Source organism: Protomyctophum parallelum (assembly GCF_964188405.1).
Source record: "Protomyctophum parallelum genome assembly, chromosome: 10".
In the NCBI taxonomy this organism is placed as follows: Eukaryota; Metazoa; Chordata; class Actinopteri; order Myctophiformes; family Myctophidae; genus Protomyctophum; species Protomyctophum parallelum.
Window position 1 is genome coordinate 3,548,654 of NC_139704.1, and position 23,815 is coordinate 3,572,468.

Here is a 23,815-nt window from a genome sequence, read left to right on the forward strand (position 1 = left end):
GTTTGGGGTGTCAGGGGCCACTTTGGACGCAAATAACATGGCAGCCAACTTCATTACCCAAGTCTCTGCAAGCATGTCCGGCAATGACGTGCCAGTCTTTGCTTTGACTGGCAATTAAACTCTGTCTCTCCTATCAAAAGTACCATTATCTAATCTTTGACTGAAGAGCACAAAAGAGTACAGATTATGTATGAACCATGGTGGTGCAGAGGTTAAAATATAGAGATTAGGTGCCAGGCTACTGTTCAAAAGATACTTTATTGGTCACCAAGACATAAAACACAAGAACTTCTACTGAGCATGCTCACAACTCAGCCGGTGACATTACAATATTATCAGTATTCAGTACAGAGGAGAAAGAGAACACGGGGGGGCTGGAATGTGCGCCCCAAGTTGGCACCCCAAGGCTAACTTGTATTTCTATTAATTTGTGCTGTACAATTCATAATAGTTTAAGCAAAGGAAAGCCACTGTTCTTGGCTTGAACACTTTTTTTTTAAATACACTAGTTTGTCTGGACAGGTTTAAAAAAAAATCATAATTAGTGCCAGTATGTTTTTTTGGGCATAGAATTTATAATCTCATCGGATCTCAAATGAACGACAATCAGAATAAAGGCCGTTACACACCAAGAGCGTTGTGAATAAATTATCTGAAAATGTGTATGGGGATATATAGAACACTTTTCATGAATTGAAAGCTTGTAGATTAGCCGTTTTGGCATTTTAAGAATTGTGAACAATTTAGAACAGTGGTTTTCAACCAGTACGTGAGGGGGTTCCAGGTGGTCCCCAGAAAAATGAAGAGTTGGTAAACAAATGGACCCTTAATAGATCTTTAACTCTTGCGTTTAAAATCAAGCTATTTTTAAGCTCTCAATTGTTAAACATCTGCATTACTGCTCAATTTACTACACAATAGAGCACCGAAGGCTGACGTCAATATCGAGGGCACAAATCCACGGGTTCATGTACTTTTTATTTACATTGTAATCCCGTCCCATAGGGGGATTTTAGACCGCCTCATAAGAACTGTGTTTGAAAAATAACCATGTCATCCCAGCCGTTACACTCATATGGATATGAAGAATCAACTGACTGAGAGAAAACGCTATTGTTACTGCTACTGAATTAGTTACATTTTCGCTAGAAACAGACTATCATATATGAGTGACTGACAATAACTCATATATGAGTGACGCATAACGCAGAGACAGCTTGTTTATTTTTGGACCACAATGCTTATATGAAACGATTTTAATTAAAAAAATGAGTTTTCTGAAAAACCTAAGTTTCTATGTCAGTGGTGCTCAACCTTTCTCATGCCCCCATAATTATCTGTATTTAGCTGCGGAACACAACAAGTTGGCTAGCCAACAGTGACGATATAAGATGTTTGCAAGGAAAACATTTTTAAAATCTTGGGGGAGCCAACTTCGCACACAATCCCAGTGGTTCTCTAACGTTTTAACTTAGAAGACCGTCAATTTGGTATGCATGGATTAGGCCACGGTGTAGCCCCATAACAGAGTATGCAAATGGTACCAAATGTACCCCGTTCCATTTGCACACTCTCTGGAATTACAAACCTGGAAGTGTCCATTTGATTCCTACCCATCAATCGTTTCACTGGGGACCCCCTGGATCCCTTCAAGGGCCCCTGGGGGTCCTCCAGACCCCACTTTGAGAACCACCGAACACTGAAAGTGTTCTGTGTGATCAGCGTTTGTACATAAAATAAAAACCCAAATAAACGGTTGAATTATCTATCATATCACTGTCACATATCACATGAGTGAGTTTGTATGTTTGCTGTCGTTGCTGTCGAGCAGAAACCTTTAACCTGCATATTTCAAATCTTTGCAAATGAACGTCACACTTCGTCACATCACAACTTTGTCTTAGAAACTTTAATGTGAAAATGAAACATTTATCGGACCAATGAAAAGTATTAACACCAGATTGTGACTAAATAATAACTACATTGGATCCATTGGAACACAAGGATCTTTCTTCCGGAAAGTAACGTTTCTTTGGACATACAAGATTTCCGCCCGACAGCGACGCTATATTTATGTGGATGTAGTTGACGCGTGTGCATCATCGTTATGTTTCTCATCGTCACAGTTTCTCGGCGGGAGTGGCGTTGAGAAGAGTCTCTTTGTCCAGCAGAAGCTCTCCGAATCTCTGCTGTAGCTCTTTCTCTCTCTGGCTCTGTCTCTCCACGTCCTCACGCAGAGCCTGTGAGAGACACACACGTTGATGCTTAACATAAACAAATCCCCCCCAGCCCCCGCTCCCACAGTGAGGGGGGGATGAAATCATGTATTGCATGAGATGCATCTGTATTGAATTTACAATCGAAGCCCTCTGAAAGCCTTTACACAAGAACAGTGTTCATAGAAAACGGCAAAATAAAGTATCGTTTGCTGGGGTCCCTTTAGACGAGAACTGCGCAACAAAGTGAAAACACCTTCCAGGGTGGAAATCTTTGAAAACACGGTTTCCTCCCGTCTCCATGTAAACGGGCAAAACGATGAATCCGCAAAACTTGTGACATGGCTCACGTGCGTTCACAACGCACATTTTTATTTCATAGATGCAGATGTAGGTGATATATGGATTTATTAAAATGAGCAAGCACGCCCAGGCCGTAGCGTAACGGTCTGGGCACCGGACTGGTGATCCAGTCGCGGTGTGCCGCGGGTTCGACTCCCGAACCCGACACGGCCTTTACCGCATGTCATCCCCCTATCTCTCTCCCGTTTCCTGTCAGCCTACTATCTGTCCCTTAAAAAATCAATAAAAGGCGTAAGCCGCAAAAAATATCTTAAAAAATAAAAAATAAATGAGCAAGCACTCCCTCGCCCCGGTCATCCTATACAAATGTAGCGACTAGTGATGGTGAATGTTAAACAAACAGTATGATAGGAAGTGAACGGTGCTGTTCTTCTTGTACATGGGTGACTGGTCTATCTGGCCGTCCGTCACCGCCACATGCCAGCGACGTGGCATGTTGATGAACACTACAGCGTGTTCATCAATGTTGGGTTCCCATGTAAAAGGTGAATACAAAAATGAGACCGCAAGGGGACTTTACCGTTTTCTCTGGCGACCATTCTCGTGCAACGGTGGCCTGAATCGAATCATCAGGTACCTACAGATTTCCACCCCTACGATGTCATAGCTCTTGTCTCCTGGGTATAAAGTAATGTATATAGTATGAGGTCATACCTCCTTTCTCCTGGGTATAGCGGTATCTTCTTGTTTCTTCAGCTGACTGAAGGTCTGGAGCTCAGTCGCTGCTTGTTCAACCTATTGAGACAAAAGGAGAAGCTTCTAAATAACAGCTGTATTTCTTCTGTAGAGCAGCAGCAGGGGTTGACACCAAGGTCTCACTTGCTCAAAAATCATGCCCACTTGCCCAAAAAGTTCATTATTATAGTGTTATAAGTAATTGAACACTTTTTAGTTTTAGTTTTTTACTTTCTGGGGGTGTGCGATAACATGTGATACGTACATCTTTCACACTTATTTCCTATTTTTAAATGTAGCAACAGTGAAAACAGCGAATAGGTAAACAGTGCTTTGATTTTACATTCCACAGACCAGAAGAGCTCTCTGGCCACTTTCAGCTGTTATCTCGTGTTGTCATTATAGACTGTTGCGTCCCCTCTCAAAACGAGCACTTGCCCGGTCGGGCAAACTGAAAACAAACTCCACCTGCCCGAAAGTTTTATTTACCTGCAAGTGCCAGGGGCAGGTGGGCAACGCTTGGTGTCAACGCCTGCGCAGATATATCACACGATAACATAATGTAACATACAGTTCTGAACCCGCATGCATTTTATCTGACGTGTCCTAAACCAGTCCTCCTTGAGAAGCAGTAGTACAGGTAGTGGCACAGTGTGTGTTCTACCAACCTGCTCCCACAGCTCGCTGTGCTGCTTCAGAAGGCCCAGCGCTCTGGACTGGAAACCTCCCAGGAGGACCTTGAGTTTCTTCTCCAGCTTAGCGGCTCTACGAGCTTCTGCCGTCATGTGACCACGGTTCACCTGCAACGGACGACGAGCACACGCACGGATGTTAATGCTTTTAGGACAGTTCCAGACTCCACAACTCAGGCTTTTGAATTTGAATCCACGTAGGGCATAATTTACAGAAAAACACACAAAATGTTGGAATAATGATGGTGTGTACTCTCTCTCACCTCTAGCTTTTTCTCCAGGCTTTCAATGCGGTCTTTCTTGGAGGCCAAGTTCGCTCTGGTGTACCTGGCCTGACCTGCTAGATACAGCACCTACACACATGACATGGGGAGAGAGAGCAGGGGGGGGGGTCATCACCGTGCTGGCTTGTGGTGGACATTTTGGTCCAAATTCAAACTGAGTGGACAATAATATGACCAAAGCGGGGCCTGCGTGTAATTCAGAGCTAACCCTGAATGACCACGACAGGTCTGTAACCCCGAGTGTACAAATGGAACCAAATGGACCCTTATGGCCCCTCAAGAGTTGGTACACTCAAGAGTTAAGGGGATCCTAGCAAATAAAACAATTGAGAACCACTAGTACTAGTTGGACTCCTAAAATGCCATATTAGTGGCATAGTAAATCAGTGTCATACATATTCTGAAGTAAAGCCTAGAGAGTAGAGACTTGACATTCAGTAATTGAGTCTATGATCAAAATAGAAACATTGTAATAGTTTTGTTAATGGTGTAACAAAATCTGCCACAGACACAACCAATTCTTTGCCTCCTCTCCTCTCGTCCCATTTCCCCTTCTCGTCCCATCTCCCCTCTCCTCCTCTCCAATGTCTGAATGTTGTTAGGCTAATACATCCTTGTGAAACGTCGTGAAAAGAAAACCCCCACACACACACACTAGTGTATAAAACATTGGCAAAAAAATAGTAGCGAACCAGTTGAATAAATCACAGATTGACACTTCAAACCTTTGCCTTGATGAAATATTAAGAGATATTTCTGGGAGGGTCTTCTGGGAGATTGAACGTGTCTTCTATCGCTACTTTGATCACCTATTTTCGGTGCTTGACATGCTTCCATCAAATACATTAATATAAAGTCATCCAAGTGACTGAAGAACTGTACCTGTCCGTAGCATTCTTCCCAGACTTGGCAGTACGCCTCCATGCTGAGGTCACCGTGTCCCATTCCAGCCTTGACCACGTCCATCTCTGCCGTCAGCAGCGCCGAGGCCTGCAGTCAAATTGTAGGCGCTTGCTCAATGTGCATGTACAGTACACCACCGTTAATGTATCATATTCATAACTGCATCTACACACAGTGTACACCATCACCCACCATCAACATGGCGAGGGGGGGGAGGGGTTTACCCAGGCTAGGCAGTCCCCGCCCCCTCAAGAGACCCGGAAAATAAATCCAGGCCTGACCTCAAAATTAAAAAAGGTTCTTCTAAATCCTCCAGTTTTCTGAAATAAATATTTCCACGATTTTTCAAAAATAGCAGACCTACAAGCTCGTAGCGCGCCACTCGGTGGCGCGCTATGAGCTTGTAGATCTGCTATTTTTCAATAGCTAAATTATAACAATGTTTAAAACACCAAAAGGGGTTCCCGCCCAAAATGAGTTAAAGACGTTTACGCCGCGGACAAAGCCAACTCTTGTTGTGACAAATCATGACAATAAACACAATGTTTTGGGCCAAACAAAGAATTATAAAGTAGAACAAAACGGCAGGTTACACTTTTTTTTGTATTTCTTCTTTGTAATTATTTGTTTGGTCCAAAATATTGTGTTTGTTGTCATGATTTGTCACGATTCGAGTTCGTACGACGACGCTTAACCCATTTTGGGCTGGAACCCCTTTTGGTGTTAGCATTATGTTATGCTTTAGCTATTGAAAAATCCTTTTGCTTTTTTGAAAAATCGAAGTGACTGACATAGAAACATAGCTTTTTAAGAAAACTGTAAGGATGTAGAAGACATTTTTTTAATCTGATCTTCAAAATGGGTTAAAAGGTATTTAAATAAATACTTTTTTAAATGTCTATGGGAAAAATGCATTGGGAAACATTTCCTGGGCCTGGCGTCGTCATGAAAGGGGGCGGGACTGGACTAATAAATAAACAACATCAGTGTGTCACCTGTTCCATCTCCTCGGTGCTGATTGGTTGGTAGGCGTGCGAGTCCAGGTAGGCTATGTGAGAAGCGTTGTTGGACGTGGAGGCGGGCCCCCGGGCCTTGCCGCGCTGCAATTGGCAGGCGGCGCTGAGTGACGGGTGATGCAGGCAGTCGTGGTGCAGCATGGTGATCATCTCCTGTTTGATCATCTCCTCGGCCACTTGGAGGTCAGAGAGAGGCTCCAAGGAGGCGGGGCGAAGGATGGACTCATTCACCTAGACACAAAATAAAAGATGCCTCATTGGTCGCTACAGTTGGTTGGAGCGATGTGTGTGTAAACGTAGACTACATTTTATTTTGGCCATAATGCCCGATTTTAACCCATTTTGATCTGAGATCAGATTCTAAAAATGTCTTCTACATCCTGACAGTTTTCTGAAAAAGCTACGTTTCTAACTTTCTATGTCAGTCGTTCTTTCGATTTTTCAAAAATAGCAGACCTACAAGCTCGTAGCGCGCCACTCGGTGGCGCGCTATGAGCTTGTAGATCTGCTATTTTTCAATAGCTAAAGCACAACATGATGGGTACCCGCCCCAAAACGTGTTAAACTTGGTTGTATGCTGAAAATAGCCAATCTACAATCTCATCGCTGCAAAGACTTCTCTTTTAGTTCTACTGGATCTCTTCTCCACTAGTCTAGTTTTTATTTGACAAAATTGTTAATAAAAACTAAGCTGATGATGAATAAATACAGTACGTTTTTATTGTTTGTCATCGGGAAAAAAAGTTAGTCGCCGAACATTTATCGTTGACGAAATCGACACTAAAACACATTCACGATTAAAGCAAAAATATTTGCGCGGCCAACAAGTCCTAACAGTGTGAAAGGAACCTCCAAAACACTACCACTGCTTCCTAAACTATTAACACAATATGTAAAATGATGCTTTAGTAATACTAGAGCGCTGCCCGTTGGGCAAGTTAGAACTGAATGCCCCACCCAGTTATTATGTTCTTTGTCAGGCATGCCCAAAAATATGGAGTCTATGCGCATGTCAGAACATCAGAACAGGCCAGCTCCATATATGGAGACCAAGGGTTGATCAATCGGCAGATTTGGGGCCCTGTCCAGGGCCTGGGGCTTTTGTGCCGGTTCTGGACAACCATGTGTCCGACCGACTCAAGGCTGGGCACTGCACTCCCCTGTGGTGGTGTTGAATTTGAAGTCGTGAGGCGAAGGGTTCTCGAGTTACAGTATGTGGATTACAGACGTACAGTATGTGGGTTACAGACCTACACACACACACAGAGACATGGTGCATTTATAGATAGATTGTTCCTGCTGTTCTAAATACTGCCAATGAAATCATCAATCATTGAAGCTTTAAACTTTTGCTATTATGAAATATCCGACACAATTGCGGTTGTATGGAAGAGGTTTCTGATCATATTGCTAGTTTGACCACTTCAAATGCTGATGTTAAAATAATAAAAACGGAAAATAGCCCATCTACACACTCTTCCATAGAAGTGTGTTCGCTGTGATGACTAAAACTATGACAAAATATATATCGACAATTTCCTCAACAAATACAAACTAGACTAAAATGTCAGGGAGGAACTAGTGGAGAAGAGATTCAGTAGAAATAAGACATTATGCTGGGATGTGTGTGTGTGTGTTGCCTCCAAAAATAGCATTTGTATCCTATGTCCTATTTTAACAGGTCGAAAAATGTATACAAACTTTTCAAAAATGGTATGCTGCTATATACTGTTGTATGGCAACAAGAATGATAAATGATGATGAAGAACCCCCAAAGGGGTTCCCGTCCTGAATGGGAAAAGTGACTAAGCTCACCTCAGTAGGTCTTGGTAGACTCCTCTGAACAGCAGTGTGCCTCAGCCTCAGTTCCTTCTCTTTTTCCAAGTCACGAACAGCCTGTAAAAACACGCGCACACTAGGGTTGGGTGACGATACGAATACATCGTCAATCGCGAATATACGAATCCAATCGCCGAATATTTTTATTAGGCGATTTCTCGGGACGATTTAGCCCAATTAACATGTAAAGTGTGAGCAACATGTGAATCAATTTGGCCCAGCAAAGTAGTAACTTGGGGGGGGAATAAAAAAACTGTCTACTAGTGTAAGTGTATAGGCTCGGGGATCATAAGTTAGCTTAAAGTTAGCTTAGCGTGTAGCCCCTACTGGTGCTGCAGCCTGCAACCCACTGATTGAACTTCATATCCGCCTGTAATCTAAGTTATTTTTATTGACAACGCTGCAAAAATAGACAGATCTACAAGCTCTCAACGCGTAGCGAACAGCACTGCAAAAACAGGCAGGAAGCGATGCCTTGAGAGCTTGTAGATCAGCAGCAGCCAGGCCGCAGCAGCTTGTGGGCTCCGCTGCTCCTCTCCGAGCCTCCGACGGACCGCCGTTGCGGGGTAGCAAGGGAGCAAGTTACCCTGGCTGCGCAGCTGCGCTGCAGTCTGCAGAAACAGACTGATCTACAAGCTCTCAACGCCTAGCGAACAGAGCTGCAAAAACAGGCAGGACGCGGCGCCTTGAGAGCTTGTAGATCTGGCTTTTTTGCGACCTGCAGTGAGCTGTTCTCACTTTACTTTTATGACACGAATACATCGTTAATCGGCGAATATTTGTCAGACGATGGGCGGTTGAAAAAAATTGGCATATCGCCCAACCTTAGCGCACACACACAGTAAGTTAATTTCCTTTCGATACTCCAACACCAGACAGGTTATGTAGCACAACATCCGTACAAGTATGTGTGAAAGGTGTTTTGTAAGTCGTCTACCTGCTTGCGGCACTCGATCTCAGAGGCGTCCTCTACGAAGCCCGACTCCATGTCAGTCTCCTCCATCTCGCTCTCGGCGTTTTCGGGAAGCACGATCTCAAAGTCGTTCTTGGGGAGTGGCAGCGACAGAAGGCCCTGTTTGAGCTGCTGCAGGCTCTCTCTCTGCTGCAGGGGGGGACAGACAGACCAGAGGGAATCATTTGACCAACTCAGGAACTAAAGAAGTGTTTAATAACAGGTGCAGTGGCAGACAAAGTACTCAAACACCAGTACTTCTATACGTTCTTCTACAAGCCTGTATCACATTGCAGCGGGACGCATTGTGAGCTTGTAGATCAGCTATTTTTGAAGAAAATATTTAGTGCAGTGGGGGGGGGGGGGGGGGGGGGGGGACAAAAAGAGCACACCAAGTACAGAGGCAACTCAAATGTAGGGCAGATGACGTGTGCATTGTCAAGGAATAAATCAAAATAAAAAACTCAAAACAGGCTGACCAGCTGAAGAAATCATGACATTTCTGAGACCATTCATGGTCTCTGGAAGATGCTTCTAAAGACTTGTATTTCTATTGCTAGTTTGACCACTTTCATCTTAAAATAACAGATAATTAGCAGTCTACAAGCTCACGTCACGCTGCGATGTGTTGTTATTTTCGGTGTAGGGACACGCTGGCTCCTGATAACTTTAATCCATGATTCCGTGCGTAATGTTACCAGGTGTAAGGTTACCAGGTGTAATGTTACCAGGTGATTCCATGCGTAATGTTACCAGGTGTAAGGTTACCAGGTGTAATGTTACCAGGTGATTCCATGCGTAATGTTACCAGGTGTTTGGCGTATGCCGGGTCCGCTAGTTGCTCCTCAGAGTTGATGTTCAGCTTGTCCCGCAGTGGCGTGCGCACAGGGGTCAACCCAGGGGTTGACGCGGGGCCGCGCGGGGTCAACGCGCCTCCCGGGGGTTGAGGGGTCATGCCCCCCTCTGCCCCCTGACCTGCTGTGGGGGTCCTACAGGAAACGACCAGTCAAGACACAAATCAATAAATCCATTATGGTGAAGTATTTAGACAAAACAGGGGCACACACAGATCAAAGACTGTGTGCCCACCAAAGTTAAGCTCTCTGCAAGCATATGAACAGTTTCCAAAAATGTCCACCACTGGAGCCCATAAATCACATCAAATAAATCCATGCAAGAGTTGTATAGAGTAGAGCCGTATTAATCCAAACCCCACAAGGATTTAATGAAAAGTGAAATGTTTGGCTGACCAACAGCCAAACTTTTTGGAGAGAAAAAAAACATGTAACACAGGACGTTATATCAAAGCAAATAATGTATTTCTGCAAAGATTACATTTTGTTGTTATCGTCTGTACGTCGAAACAGGGCTCCACTGTTATCTGTGAACCTTGACCCACCTGAACGGAGTGGTGAGGACTGTGTTGGGTGTTTGGACCTGCTGCCGTGTAGGTGTGACTCCACTGAAGTCACTCTGGTGCAGAGGGGTGTTGAGACCACCTTTCAGGGGTGTGTCGATGTTGGTCAGAGCCATTAGGTTCTGAGCTTCCTGCACACACACACACACAGACACACACACGGTTAAACTCTTCATAAGGCTGAATTAACAGCAGCAGCGTCACAACATTGGTACGCTCTGCATAACCATAGAGTTACGAGGCAAAGTCTATGGTCTGTTGACTCAATGCTTTTCACAACCGGATGCTCGACAGCATAAAGCGTGGCGTCTCATTTCTGAAAAACTGATTAAGGCTGTAGACGAATATTCCATATTAGAATATTAAAAAAACCTTTTAACGGCAGCTGGTCTTGTGAGATAAGAGAACAGTCAGTCGAAACAGAAGAGAGAAGTCTCGAATCTTTCTTTTACTTAAGGTTGTGCGTTTTTTGGGGGTTTTACGTTTAAATACATTTTATGAAATCTTGGCAGCCTTGACAGCCAAACCGTTGGTTTAGACAACCAGTAGAGAGAATGGCAGTGCGTCCAATAACAGCTTTTAGACTGAGTCTAAAAGTAATGATGGACCGCAAGGACCTTTTTTTTGGTGCTATTCCTTTTGGACTAAGTGTTTGACTGTACTCTGTTGCCGTTTTTACATTTCTGTCTAATAAACTATTCAATCAATCAATTTCTACTAAGGTTGGGTGATAGATCTACAAGCTCACAACATGCCGCAAGCTTGAAGGTCGGCTATTTTCAGCATGCAACGAAGTGTAAAATCTAGAATTACGAATATATAGTGCATTTTCTTTATAATAATAAAAAAAAATTAATAGTTCTGTTCCGTCTGTGTATTTATCTATTATGAAGATGGTGCTGACTGGCGTTTCACTTTTACTCTGTGTAGAGTTCTCAGTTTTAGTGCCGGGCCGGGCCTAAACATCCATGCTAATTAGACGTGCCGAGCCTCGGGCCTGATCAGTTAGGGCCCAGATAGGTTCGGGCCTTAATTTTCAGGCCCGTTGAGAACTTTAGCGTGTGCATGTGTGTGCGTGTGTGTGCTCACCTGCAGTATCTTGTCCTGGACAGCAGGGGTCCGAGGCGTGCGCAGGCCCGTTCCCATGGCGTTGGTGACGCTGTACTCCGACAGCAGCGTGGAGGAGGCGGAGTCAGTCAGGTCGTTCTCCTCCGCTGCCTGGCGGGCCACCTCGCTAGCCACGCCCAGTTTCACCACTTCCTCCAGCTCCGCGTCGCTGATCTACCCAAGAAACGATTTAAAAAAGAATGAAAACGTAGAGTCAAAACACCCGCTGGTGTACCATCATGACAAATAGGCCGGTCACAAACTTGTAAATGAACTACTTGATCATACTACAGCATCACACACACACACAATAGTCTAAAGTAAAGTTCTCAAACTCTGCCCGAACCCGACCAGGCCCGACCAGGCCTGCGTTTCTGCATTTTTTTTATTTTTTTTTTAATATATTTTTTGTTTTGTTTCATTATTTTGTATATCATAATAATAATAAAAAAAACATTTTGTTCTGTCTGACTCTGTAAGTAGTAAGTACTCTGTATTTATTTATTATGAAGCACTTAGTGCATTAGTGCATTTCACTTTCATTTCATTTGTTTGTGCGAGAGAGAGAGAGTCAGTCGGAGAGTTTGTGTGCGCTGTGCGGCTGGCAGACACAGCAGGGTGCTGCTTTGTTATTGGACCAGCCAGTAATGAGCAATTGAGTATACAACTTCATTGTAAGCTGGTGTTGCGCACCAAATAGCCAAGCCATTCAATCTACAAGACCACTGAAGTCTACAAAGCATCACGATCAGACACGTTTAGAACTTGCAGATCAGTTCTTTACACAGGGCCATAAATCAGACAGTAGCAGAGAATGTGATGGTGGGCGTGTATCGGACAGGTTAACAACAGGTCAGTGTCCGAAACAAAACAGAATACAGATGCACACAGATGCAAAGAGACTATGATTAATGAGCATTGCAATGGATATCGCTAATATTAAAAGAAAACTTGCAGCCGGTGAATATGGTGTGATCGCTAAGGAGGGAGCGAAGGCAGCGGTATGGACAACTTTTAAATTAGTTGTAGACTCTGCAGGGAAGGTCTTAGAATATGTTCAATGCATTAAATGCAAAACAGTGCTGTCCTATGACAGTAAAAGGACCGGAACATCCACGATGGGCCGTCACAAAGATAAAGTCTGTGCATCGATGCCACAGCAGAGCACCTCAGGTCAGTCATCAATGGCCACATTTGTGAAGAAGAGTGCAGAAAGTGTCCCGCTGAGAGTAAAGCAGGCAGTGACCGCAAAATGTGTGTTATTTTGCGCCATGGACATTAGGCCGTTTAATGTGGTGGAAGGCGATGGTTTCATGCTATTGGCCCAAGAGCTAATAGACGTCGGAGCGACTCACGGAAGGGTACCTGCTAGCTCCGTTATTCCATGCGCCAACACGGTGACAACCCACTGCAAGGCCTCAGCAACAGTCAAAAGAGAAGCCTTCACTGCCCAGATTAAGGCCCACCTCAAAAACGGAGGCACAGTGGGAATGACGACGGACATTGTGGACTGACGATTACAGGAAGGTCGCCTATCTTGCAATCACTTGCCATTTTATTGGGGAAGACTTTGATTTGGTGGGAAAGAATCTGGCCACCGTGCAGTTTCCAGCGGAAGAAAAAAAAACGGGTGATAACATTAGAAGGGAAATCATCAAGCTCCTGGTGACGAAATTCAACTTCGAGGCACTGTCACTTAAAAACATTGTTTGGGTCACTGACCAAGGCGCAAACATCATTAAAGCCCTTGAGCCCTACCGTAGACTTGACTGTCTGGATCATGTGCTAAATACAGTGCTCAAGCACGGCCTGGACAACGACGGTGCACTTAAAGAACATGCCGCCGGCATCGCAGCAACAATAACAGCAGCGAAGGCCCTCGTAAGGTATATATTGTTTGTTTAGTGTTAATGTTATTATAATTATATACAAATAGTATGATACTATAATTAGGCAATTATATTATATCTAGTTTTAGTATTTTTCTTATAGTTATAGTAATAACACTTTATTATTATTATTATTTCATGGAGTCTGGTTTTAATTGTTTATTTTTTACATTGTTAGGTATGTCAAGCAGTCGGGAGTGGCATCGCAGCTGACCAAGACCCTGCTGCCGATGGTGGACACCAGGTTCAGCACTGTGTATCTGTCACTGAAATCTATTCAGGACATTTACGCAGAGCTGCAGGAGAAGATGGAGGCTCGTGGAGAAGGTGTGAAAGTGGATTGTGTGGCCCCTGACGCGCTAGCGTTTCTGGTGTCATTCCTGACAATATTTTGGGACGCACAGCGTGAGCTGGAGGGGGACAAATATCCCACTCTGCAACTCGTCTGCCCATGGACAGCCAAACTGCTGCTACACTGCAAGCCGAATGTGGATGACACAAACCAACAGGCCTTTGTGCGTCAGCGCCATGCCCAATGGAAGGAGAAGAAAATAAAGAAGGAAGATCTGCACATGGCGGCAACGTTTTTATGGCCAAAATACAATCAGCTGCGCATGCTGGACGCGACTCAAAGGGCACATGTGCATGACTACATAAAGAGGCGTGTGGCAGCAGCAGCCGCTGTTGTTGGAGAAGACGGGAGTGGGGGGGAGGAGGAGGAGGAGGATGGCCAAGAAGAAGAAGGTGCTGGTGGCGCTGCTGCTGGGGCACCCCCCCCACCGGTGCCACCACCAGCTAAGAGAGCGCGTCCATTTGACGAGTGGGAGAATGTGTTTGAGCCAGAGCAGGAAACTGACGATGATGAGGTGGAGCGATACATTCGGGACGGGCAGAGGCCATTAATGGGTAATGATGAGGATGTGCTGGGCTGGTGGAAGAAAAACATTGTCACCTATCCCAAACTCGCTCAGTTGGCTAGGCAAATTCTTTCAATCCCAGCCAGCAGCAGCAGCAGCGAGAGGGTGTTTAGCGCAGCAGGGCGCATTATTGAGGAGAGGCGAACACGCCTGAAACCAGACACCGTGGACGCACTTTTATTTCTTCATGCGTATGGTCAAGGTGAATAGAATAGGGCAGCTATAAGACCTTTGTGAAGAACTTGTGTTTGCACCTTTCTTGTGTTTGTTTATGTAAATTTATTAAAATAGTAGTGTTTATTTTTTAGATGTGTTTATTTGCAATCAGAACTCGGTCTCTATTGCTTAATTTGCTTGCTTTTATTCTTAATCTTAATTCACTTTATTGCTGCTGTTTTTAAAGCACTGTGCATAACAAGAAACGCGGTTTCTGTTATTTATTTTTGCACCTTAAATTGCTGCTGTTTTCAAAGCACTGACTGACTGCACAACAAGAAACACGGTTTCTGTTATTTTGTTAAAGTTTAGCCCTATATATTTGTGTGTGTGTGGAGTTTGTGGACCTGTGTGTGTGTTTAGTATTTCATATTTAGTATAGTTTATGTGTGTGCACTGCTGCGTGGCCTATTCTTTGTCAATAAAGTGTTAAAGTATTGTTTGCTTTTGCTGTGTTTGTGTTACATTTTATGAATATTATAAATAACTTATGGTCAATCATGAAATAGGAAGGAAGAACAAACGGATTCAAAGCTTTTATTTGTCCCAAAATGATTGATGAGTGTATATAATTAGAAACGAGTGCCGACTGAGTCTGCCAAGTGCCAACTGCTGCAGAAGAGTTCCTCTCGTCATGATAAGGTAATGCGATGCGAGAGCAGTGAGAAGACGCATCATGACATATATGCGCTTCAAATTACACTATCTGACTGTGAGTGTGACTGTCTCACGTCGAGGCGGGGGGCCTGCAGGGGAGGCGGAGAGAGAGATGCAGGATAATAGGATTTAACAACTTCCAGCATCTCTCTCCGCCTCCCCAGGCCCCCCGCCCCGACAAGAGAGACTATCACAGTCAGATAGTGTTATTTGAAGCGCATAACATATACAGTATGGTGCGTCACTGCGTCTTCTCTGTAGCCTATAACCTATATACCCCTATAGTGTATACTGTAACTATTACTATACTATAGGCCTGCCGCCTAATAACAATTTACAATGTGAAGTTTCCATTTTAAGCGACTAATACTATTAGTCCGTTCTGCAATTAAAATCAATTCAGGGCTTTTTTTTTGCACTGCAGCGTCAAAAGGAAGCCAAATGAAGCGCGGTGGCCCCGCCTAGTGGCTATCTTCTTTTTTTTCACAGTCGGGCTTTTGTCGGGCTTCGGGCCCAACATTATGGTAATCTTTAGGGCCGGGCCGAGCCTCTGGCCCACCCAGTTAGGGTAGGGTCGGGCTGGGCCTCAATATTTGGGCCCGTTGAGAACTTTAGTCTAAAGTAGCACATCCAGAGGCTCGCAAGCTTGAAGATCTAGTAACCATTTTGGACAGTTTTTCACCCGACAAGAGACGAACCCATTTAGACCCGAGACCGGTTCCAAAAACACCTTCTACCCCATTCTGACCTGAGATCAGATTCTAAAAATGTCTATTACATCCTGACAGTTTCATTATTAACCCATTCTGACCTGAGATCAGATTCTAAAAGTGTCTTTGATTTTTCAAAAACAGCAGACCTACAAGCTCGTATCGCGCCACTCGGTGGCGCGATATGAGCTTGTAGATCTGCTATTTTTAAATAGCTAAAGCACAACATGATGCCGACACCAAAATGGGTGCCCGGTCATAATGGGCTAAAACCACGTTTTCTGAAAACCTTCAAATTCGTAGTGTTTTGCTACATGTATAGCAAAGGCTAATGAGACACAGAGGTAGCTCCTGGATTGAAAGGTATAACAACGTATAGGTTACAGCAGGTCTGTCTGTATTTCGACTGGGCCTTTTGACTCAAAGGCTTTCAGCTTTCAGGAAGGAACCAAAAATACACAGGGAAGGCATATTTTAATATTATAACCATACCCGGGGGTCTATTAACCCATTCTGACCTGAGATCAGATTCACACGAGGTTTCCACTGGACACACACTGGTCTGATGAACCCATTCTGACCTGAGATCAGATTCTAAAAATGTCAGTCGTTCTTCGATTTTTCTAAAAATAGCAGACCTACAAGCTCGTATCGCGCCACTCGGTGGCGCGATATGAGCTTGTAGATCTGCTATTTTTCAATAGCTAAAGCATAACATGATGCCAACACCAAAATGGGTTCCCGTTCAGAATGGGTTAAGAGTAAGAGCAATCTTTAACCCATTAAGACCTGGAACGCATCTAGTTTTTAACGCACTGTTGTGCTTGTACAAATTTTTGTACAAGCTGTAGATCTGTTATTTTTGAAAAATCGTAAAATGTGTGCAAATCTTTGAATATAATTATATTTTCCACAACAATCTCCAAATTTCCACAATTTTTAAACTCACAACCGTGCTTCTGGGAGGTCCCTGGAACTAGTAAATATTTTGAGATGAATGTCAGCGGCCAAATACAGATAATTCCATAGGTGTTCTTGGCATGAAAAAGCTTGAGTACCACTGATATAGTAACGTGGGTTCTTTTTCAGAAAACTGCCATGAATTAGAAGATATTTTGTAGAATCTGGACTCAGAACATAATGGACAATGGGCAGGTCTGAGCGGAACTAACCTGAGGGGCGGGCAGCACCAGCTTGGATCTCTAACTAACCTGAGGGGCGGGCAGCACCGGCTTGGATCTCTAACTAACCTGAGGGGCGGGCAGCACCGGCTTGGATCTCTAACTAACCTGAGGGGCGGGCAGCACCGGCTTGGATCTCTAACTAACCTGAGGGGCGGGCAGCACCGGCTTGGATCTCTAACTAACCTGAGGGGCGGGCAGCACCAGCTTGGATCTCTTCTTGGTGAACTCAGCCACGCCGCTAGTCTGCAGGATGGCCGACGGCAGGTCACTCTCCTTCTTCTTCTTGATCTTGGACTTGTCCTTCTTCCTGTCCCTCTCCTCACGCTCACTGGGGGCACACACACACTTTTTAACCCATTCTGACCTGAGATCAGATTCATACGAGGTTTCCGCTGGACACACACTGGTCTGATTAACCCATTCTGACCTGAGATCAGATTTAAAAAAATGTCAGTCGTTTGATTTTTCAAAAAAAGCAGACCTACAAGCTAGCGCCACTCGGTGGCGCGCTATGAGCTTGTAGATCTGCTATTTTTCAATAGCTAAAGCACAACATGATGCTAACACCAAAATAGGTTCCCGTTCAGAATGGGTTAACCATGTGAAATGTGCATGAAAATCCTTTTCATGCTGCACAAACTGGTCTTTTAAACGGCACCTTAAGAAACAATGTACCTCCACCTTCATATGACGCTAAGGTTTCAAAATAACATACATGCACGCCACACAACTGCTTTCACGACATACAATCTAAATGTATAGATCATTATTTGTTCCATTTAACCCATTTTCTCTCTTTTTCATGTTGCTCTCACTCCACCTGTATCTTCTCACTCATTGTGTGTGTGTGTGTGTGTGTGTGTGTGTGTGTGTGTGTGTGTGTGTGTGTGTGTGTGTGTGTGTGTGTGTGTGTGTCACTCACTTGCGCAGCTCTCCATCTAGGTGCTGCTGTCGGAGGCGTTTGAAGTTTGGCTCCAGAGGGTTGTACTGCTCCATGCTGGTGTCATAGAATCCCTGCAGAAAACAAACACAAATGGTGCATATATAGATTTGTTCTCAAAGTGGAGACCCAGCAAAAGCAGTTAACATAGCATCACAATCATTTTAACAACTTTATCCATTTATACATTTGATATTAAAGAATAAGCGGATGTACAAGCTCAAAGTGTGCCACCTTGTGCAGAGCTGCGAGCTTGTACATCTGCTATTTATGAATATTTTCTTTTTGAAATCTTGGATTTGAAGTATTGGATTTTTTAAATTTCAGACGGGGATCCGCGGTGAAATAAATGTCATATTTCATGGGGGTCCATGAAAATGTTTTGGAACCACTGATACCCCAGGGAAGGGAATGTTTTGACGCCTGGTGTCAAAAACACGCCTGGCTTTTGTGTTCCGCCCGTGACGCGATGTGATGTGTGTGGTCAAGTCTATGGACTTTGTATGATGAAACTTCAAACGAGTGTGAATTTTATTATAATCAATTGAATTGATTAGTTTGATTTAACCGTTAGTCGTTAGCGGTGGGAACTCTGTACCGTAGGACCTGCTCGTTACCTGAGATGGTTTCTTCTCGAAGGGGATTTCGGCGTTGTAATCGACACCTCGCTTCTTCTTCCTCTTCTTCTGGATGTCTATTCCTGCCGCTCGCAACTCCCGGCGCTTCTGCAGCGCTGCCAAACGCCTGGTAGAGAGAGAGAGCATGAGAGTAGCGTCTTATCGATTGTGTGTGTGTGTGTGTGTGTGTGTGTGTGTGTGTGTGAGAGAGACGATACTTCCCCACAAGTATAGAAGAATTTGAGAAATAGACTAAGGATTATATTCCTGGTACTTACAAAAACAATGGTTGAATCATTCAAAAAAAGATGTTAAAAGATGGGTTTACAATTGGACAAAGATTCATTCAGGTTGGTCTTAGGGTCAGGATCAGGCATTTAGAAGTTAGGTGTGTGTTGTGTGCGATACCCTAAAAACGTTAAAAAGTTTGCAAAGAACTGGTGAAGCAGAGACAACAGTACCTGGCTTCCTCCAGCTGTTTCTCTCTGGCCTTCCTCTTTGCCTTCTTGCCCTGAGTGTTGGCCAGTCTGGCCCTGGCCTCTGACAGCATCTCCAGCTCATCTGTAGTACGTACACGCACACACGGAGACCATTATTCAGCTAACATTCCCACCGTCAGATGAAATATATTTCTAGACGCTTGAATCACTTCACGTTGGTCCGGACGCTGGCTATTGTGACGGGACAAGAGTGTTAACGTGCAAGTGTTCAATAGATAACTCCTGTCTTAGCTGCGCTGCATGGGTTCCATTTCAGAATAAATGCCAATGGTCATCTAAATGAGAACTTTAATGTTTTTCCTCTTTCCCAGACAGCAGTAGCCTACTGCCCGGCACGATTGAGCAGGCCCTCCCGCAAATTCCATTTGTTGACTCAAATACCAATTCAGGGGCTTGATTTGATAGCTATAAAATTGTACATAGGGACCCCTCCCATCTTATTTCCCGGTGTTAATTTAACTCTGGGAGTGTAACCAAATAGACCAGTCCAGTTATTAAAGGTTTAAATTATCGTCATGTTGATTTAAGTGATGTGGCCCTGTCCTTATGCTCAGGTACCTTCGTCCATGTCAACAGGGTCAGGTCTGGCAGGCTTGGTTTCAGGGTTGGGGTCAATCTCTCCTGGCTTTAACTTTCTGGGGTCATCTCCAGCTTCCTCCTCGTTGTCCTTCTGAGCAGCCTTGTCTCTGGACACACGGACACGGGCACACACATTTTAGTCAACTGAAATAAAAATGCTCGTAGTGTGAGTGCCGCGAAAATGTGGCGCAAATCTTTGAAAAAATATATATATGCTTTCACAGCGTTAAATGTTCCGTACAGCAGGAACTCGTAGTGCTCCAGGCACTGTGCGGCCGTGCGTCCTATGATGGGAGCGATGGTCCTCCACTGGGTGGGCATCAGCTTGGCCAGGTGGAGCAGCTTCTCCTCCTCCTCCCTGGACCACTCCGTCTTCTTGATGCTGGGGTCCAGCCATTCATACCTGCACAGTACACACACACAACATACTGTAAGCTTCCACTCTGACTCACAGTATTTATGGATTCAAGTACAATAAAAAAATATTACGACTTACCATCTGGCTTTACATTGTTTGGCAGACTTGCGATGCAGCAGAGAGGCAATACGAGACCATTGGTTTTTGCCATATTTCATCACAGCCGCCTTCAAGATCTCATCCTGGATAAAGAAGACAGAATTTGGAAGTTAGTCAGTCACACGCCGGTCAGTATCATGGTATCTTTATAGGACAGTGATTCACAACTGAGCCTTTTAACCCATTCTGACCTGAGATCAGATTCATACGAGGTTTCCGACTGGACACACACTGGTCTGATGAACCCATTCTGACCCGAGATCAGATTCTAAAAATGTCAGTCGTTCTTCGATTTTTCAAAAATAGCAGAACTACAAGCTCGTATCGCGCCACTCGGTGGCGCGATATGAGCTTGTAGATCTGCTATTTTTAAATAGCTAAAGCATAACATGATGCCAACACCAAAATGGGTGCCCGGTCAGAATGGGTTATAGGACAGTGATTCACAACAGTGATTCACAACTGAGCCTTTTAAACGTGCTCATTTTTAAAGGTTTTTAACCCTAGGACCACAATATAATAACAAGTGTATTGTTAGACGTGATTTGGTCCGTCATTGGGTCCACGATTCCTTTACTGACATGATGCACACTAAAGCAGTGGTTCTCAAAAGTGGGTGCTGTGGCACCGTAGTAGCCTGGTTAATAAACCAGACCGAATCAGCCGTTGGCAAAAAAAAAATTGCCTACCGGCGGATTTCGGTCTGGAGAGGCTCAATTGTACGCCCATTTTCTACACACGAGAACGTGTGCGCTCAATAGGGACACGGTATGCAATATGGGCGGGCTTTGGTACAGTGACGTTCAATGCTTGAGACCTTTGACTGACAGTAGCTCTGACCAATTGCGTCAAAGAGAAAATGTTTCCCTGGAAATGAAATCCAAGCTGAGCCTCCCCAGACTAATATCCCGCGGATCCGTGCGATATTAGTCTGGTTTATTAACCAGGCTAGCACCGTAGGGTGCCTTGGCGCAAGTCCAGGGGTGCCTTAGAAAGAACACTTTGATCATATTTGGAATCCATCAATATCCCTTAAGTTTAACCATCAATACTCAGTCAAACGGACCTGTGTTGCATGTTCTTTTTTCAATCTACACCAGGGGTGGGCAACTGGCGGCCCGGGGGCCACATGCGGCCCCCACCTTCACTTAATGTGGCCCTCAGGTTAATGTCAGAATGCTGATATAATGTTGGTTTCAGCATGTTTACAATTCCACAACATGCAAACATGACCCGCTTTATTTACTTCAGTCTAAATTAGTAGCTCAATGCTCAACACACGTATAATTAAAGGCATTTGAAATTACATAAAAATGTAAATTTTCAGGATTCCAATTAGAATATAGCAAAAATAGACGCGTTTTGAGCTTGTAGATCGGCTATTTTTGCTACGACAGTAATATATGGCCCTAGGGAGTGAGTGTGGAAATATAGTGGCCCTCTCCATCGTCAAAGTTGCCCACCCCTGATCTACACCAAAAGATTAGCCATCAGTCAGCTGACACACCTCTGCCCGGGCCACATGTTGAGAAACACCAATGTGTTTTGATGAATTGAATATTAAGGACACTCTAGCCTAAGATTTAGACTCTCGTAGATTTATTTGTCGATTCTGACATCTTCACTATGTCAGAATCGATAAATACATCTACGAGAGTCTAAATCTGAGGCTAATGACACTTAACTCCACCTCAATGGAAATAAGCCATGATAGGCTTTCTTCTTGCGTTTAAATCCACTTAGCAGACCTCTTATTAAACTCTACTTTCTTGTGCTTTTTTCCCCTGCAAACTGTAAATAAAGTATTCAACCAATCAATACCACTGCATTAGCACATAGTGCAATGCTGCTAAGTGAAGTACCACTGACTGACATGACGTACGAGTAGCTCTGGTCCATAGCTCTATGCAACGCATTAGAGCTATGGACCAGAGCTAATGTACGAGATGCATACAGGCTCCAGAAGCTAACGTATTAGCTTTACTGCATGGTTTTCTGTGGTATTTTTTGTTGTTGCAATAATAGCATTTGTATTATAATAAAGCATGTCAATACAACGTGTAAAAGTAAACGAAACTGTTAATGGGTCATTCAATAGCAGCCAAACACTGTTAGCCAAGTTGGCTATTATTCTGGAAGTAGCGGCTACATGCTAATTAAACCCCGTTGACTTTAGTTGCTGCTGGTTAGCTTCGCAGCTAACCTGTGTTAGCTGCTAACCATGTAAACACGTACCTCCGTGTTGCGCCAAACGCCTCCTTTAATCATAATTCGCGGCATTCTTGCGGCGGTTTATTCCTCTCCTCCGTTCAGTAAAACAAAAATAAATAAACACTGGACCTCAGTTAATCCAGATATTTAATGTAAAGACGTTGACAAAACGACCGGGCAGACAAACAAACCCCAAACTACATGAAATGAATAAAGCAGCGCTGCGCTCGAGCGTGTATCACCACACCGGAAACAGGAACAATTTCTAACGCAATGCAATCCGGTTCTTCTTCTTGGGATTTCCGGCAGACTCCGGATGCCTTTCGACACAATGCTGCCTCCTACTGGTCGGGAGTACCTCCTTTCTGTCAGTGTTGCTGCCATGAAATTAAGCACCGCTTTTACAGTCTTTGCCTGGTTAATGCATCATGGTTACAAACGCTTGTTATTTATTTATTCTTCTTTTTCCTTTTTATATTTTATGTGAGGGGTGACTTCTTTTTTTAAGTAATAATTAATGCCACAATTAAAAAAATGAGAATGGCAATGAAATTAACAAAAGACATAATGAAATAAAATTAATAAAAGAAAGATAATGATTTCATTGTCGTGTTTATTTATTTAGTTATAGTAGGCCTACGTAGCCTATTTATTAGTATTTATTATTAGTATTATGTCATCATTATCTTCAGAAATGTAGCCTATGATTGTGGAAAGGTAGGACATCTACTGGTTGACAAGTGGTATTGCATGAAGGTCAAATCAAGAGTTTTATGCTAAAACTATATTTAATCAGAGATGGAGAAGTACCAACATTTTTTTTATACTTAAGTAAAAGTATCAATAGGCTATCCTATTATAGAAATAGTCTGTGACAAGTAAAATTTGATATTCAATACTTTAAAGTAAAAGTAATCATATGCAGAAGGTCCCATTTCACACGTTTTCAATAAATGTATACAATGTATAAAAACTAAATTCTTTGTCTGGGCTACTCTTGAACTAATTATGTCATCAATGGGGTGTGGCATGGAGGTGGTCAGCCTGTGGCACTGGCACTGTGGGCAGTGTCAAGGAAATCATAAAGTTTGTCAACATATGGAAGCACACAGTGCTCCAAGTCTAAAACAGGGGTAGGATCAATTGACTATCTGCTTCTGAACTGACTTGTAAACACAGAAACAACAGCTGGTCGTCGGGAGTGCGATCATTTTTTTTATACTTTTTTATTTTTTATTTTTTTATTTTTTTGTATACCGAGATACATCATATGATTACTGACATTTGCACAAAATGATACCAGGCTACATGTACAGTATGTTCAAAACACATTTACCACAACACAGACACACGTAGATCAACACGACAAGAGACATGCAGAAGCAAAGGCCCCGGAGTCTGAGGACAGGGTGAG

The 23,815-nt window shown here is 43.7% G+C and overlaps 1 protein-coding gene across 1 annotated transcript; it reads right to left on the reverse strand.

Moving 5' to 3' along the window:
- Nucleotides 1–239: 239 nt before the first annotated feature.
- cdc5l (CDC5 cell division cycle 5-like (S. pombe)) lies at nt 240–22,639 on the reverse strand. Its single transcript, XM_083774796.1, has 19 exons — nt 22,426–22,639; nt 20,170–20,273; nt 19,915–20,076; nt 19,653–19,780; nt 19,056–19,155; nt 18,595–18,721; nt 17,960–18,051; nt 17,221–17,365; nt 11,447–11,638; nt 10,340–10,488; nt 9,749–9,929; nt 8,926–9,090; nt 7,965–8,045; nt 6,129–6,380; nt 5,113–5,220; nt 4,210–4,299; nt 3,923–4,054; nt 3,234–3,314; nt 240–2,240 (listed from the first exon to the last, which is right to left on the reverse strand). Exons 1-19 carry the CDS (start codon nt 22,468–22,470, stop codon nt 2,121–2,123), a joined length of 2,454 nt encoding a protein of 817 aa, XP_083630922.1. The 5' UTR covers nt 22,471–22,639; the 3' UTR covers nt 240–2,120.
- Nucleotides 22,640–23,815: the final 1,176 nt, after the last annotated feature.

Coding starts and splice junctions, on each gene's coding strand:
- cdc5l (XM_083774796.1), bottom strand. CDS start 22,470: ATGCCGCGAATTATGATTAAAGGAGGCGTTTGGCGCAACACGGAG. Junction 9,930..10,339: donor GTCCTCACCACTCCGTTCAG/GTGGGTCAAGGT, acceptor CGTTTCCTGTAG/GACCCCCACAGCAGGTCAGG. Junction 5,221..6,128: donor GCACCGAGGAGATGGAACAG/GTGACACACTGA, acceptor ATTTGACTGCAG/GCCTCGGCGCTGCTGACGGC.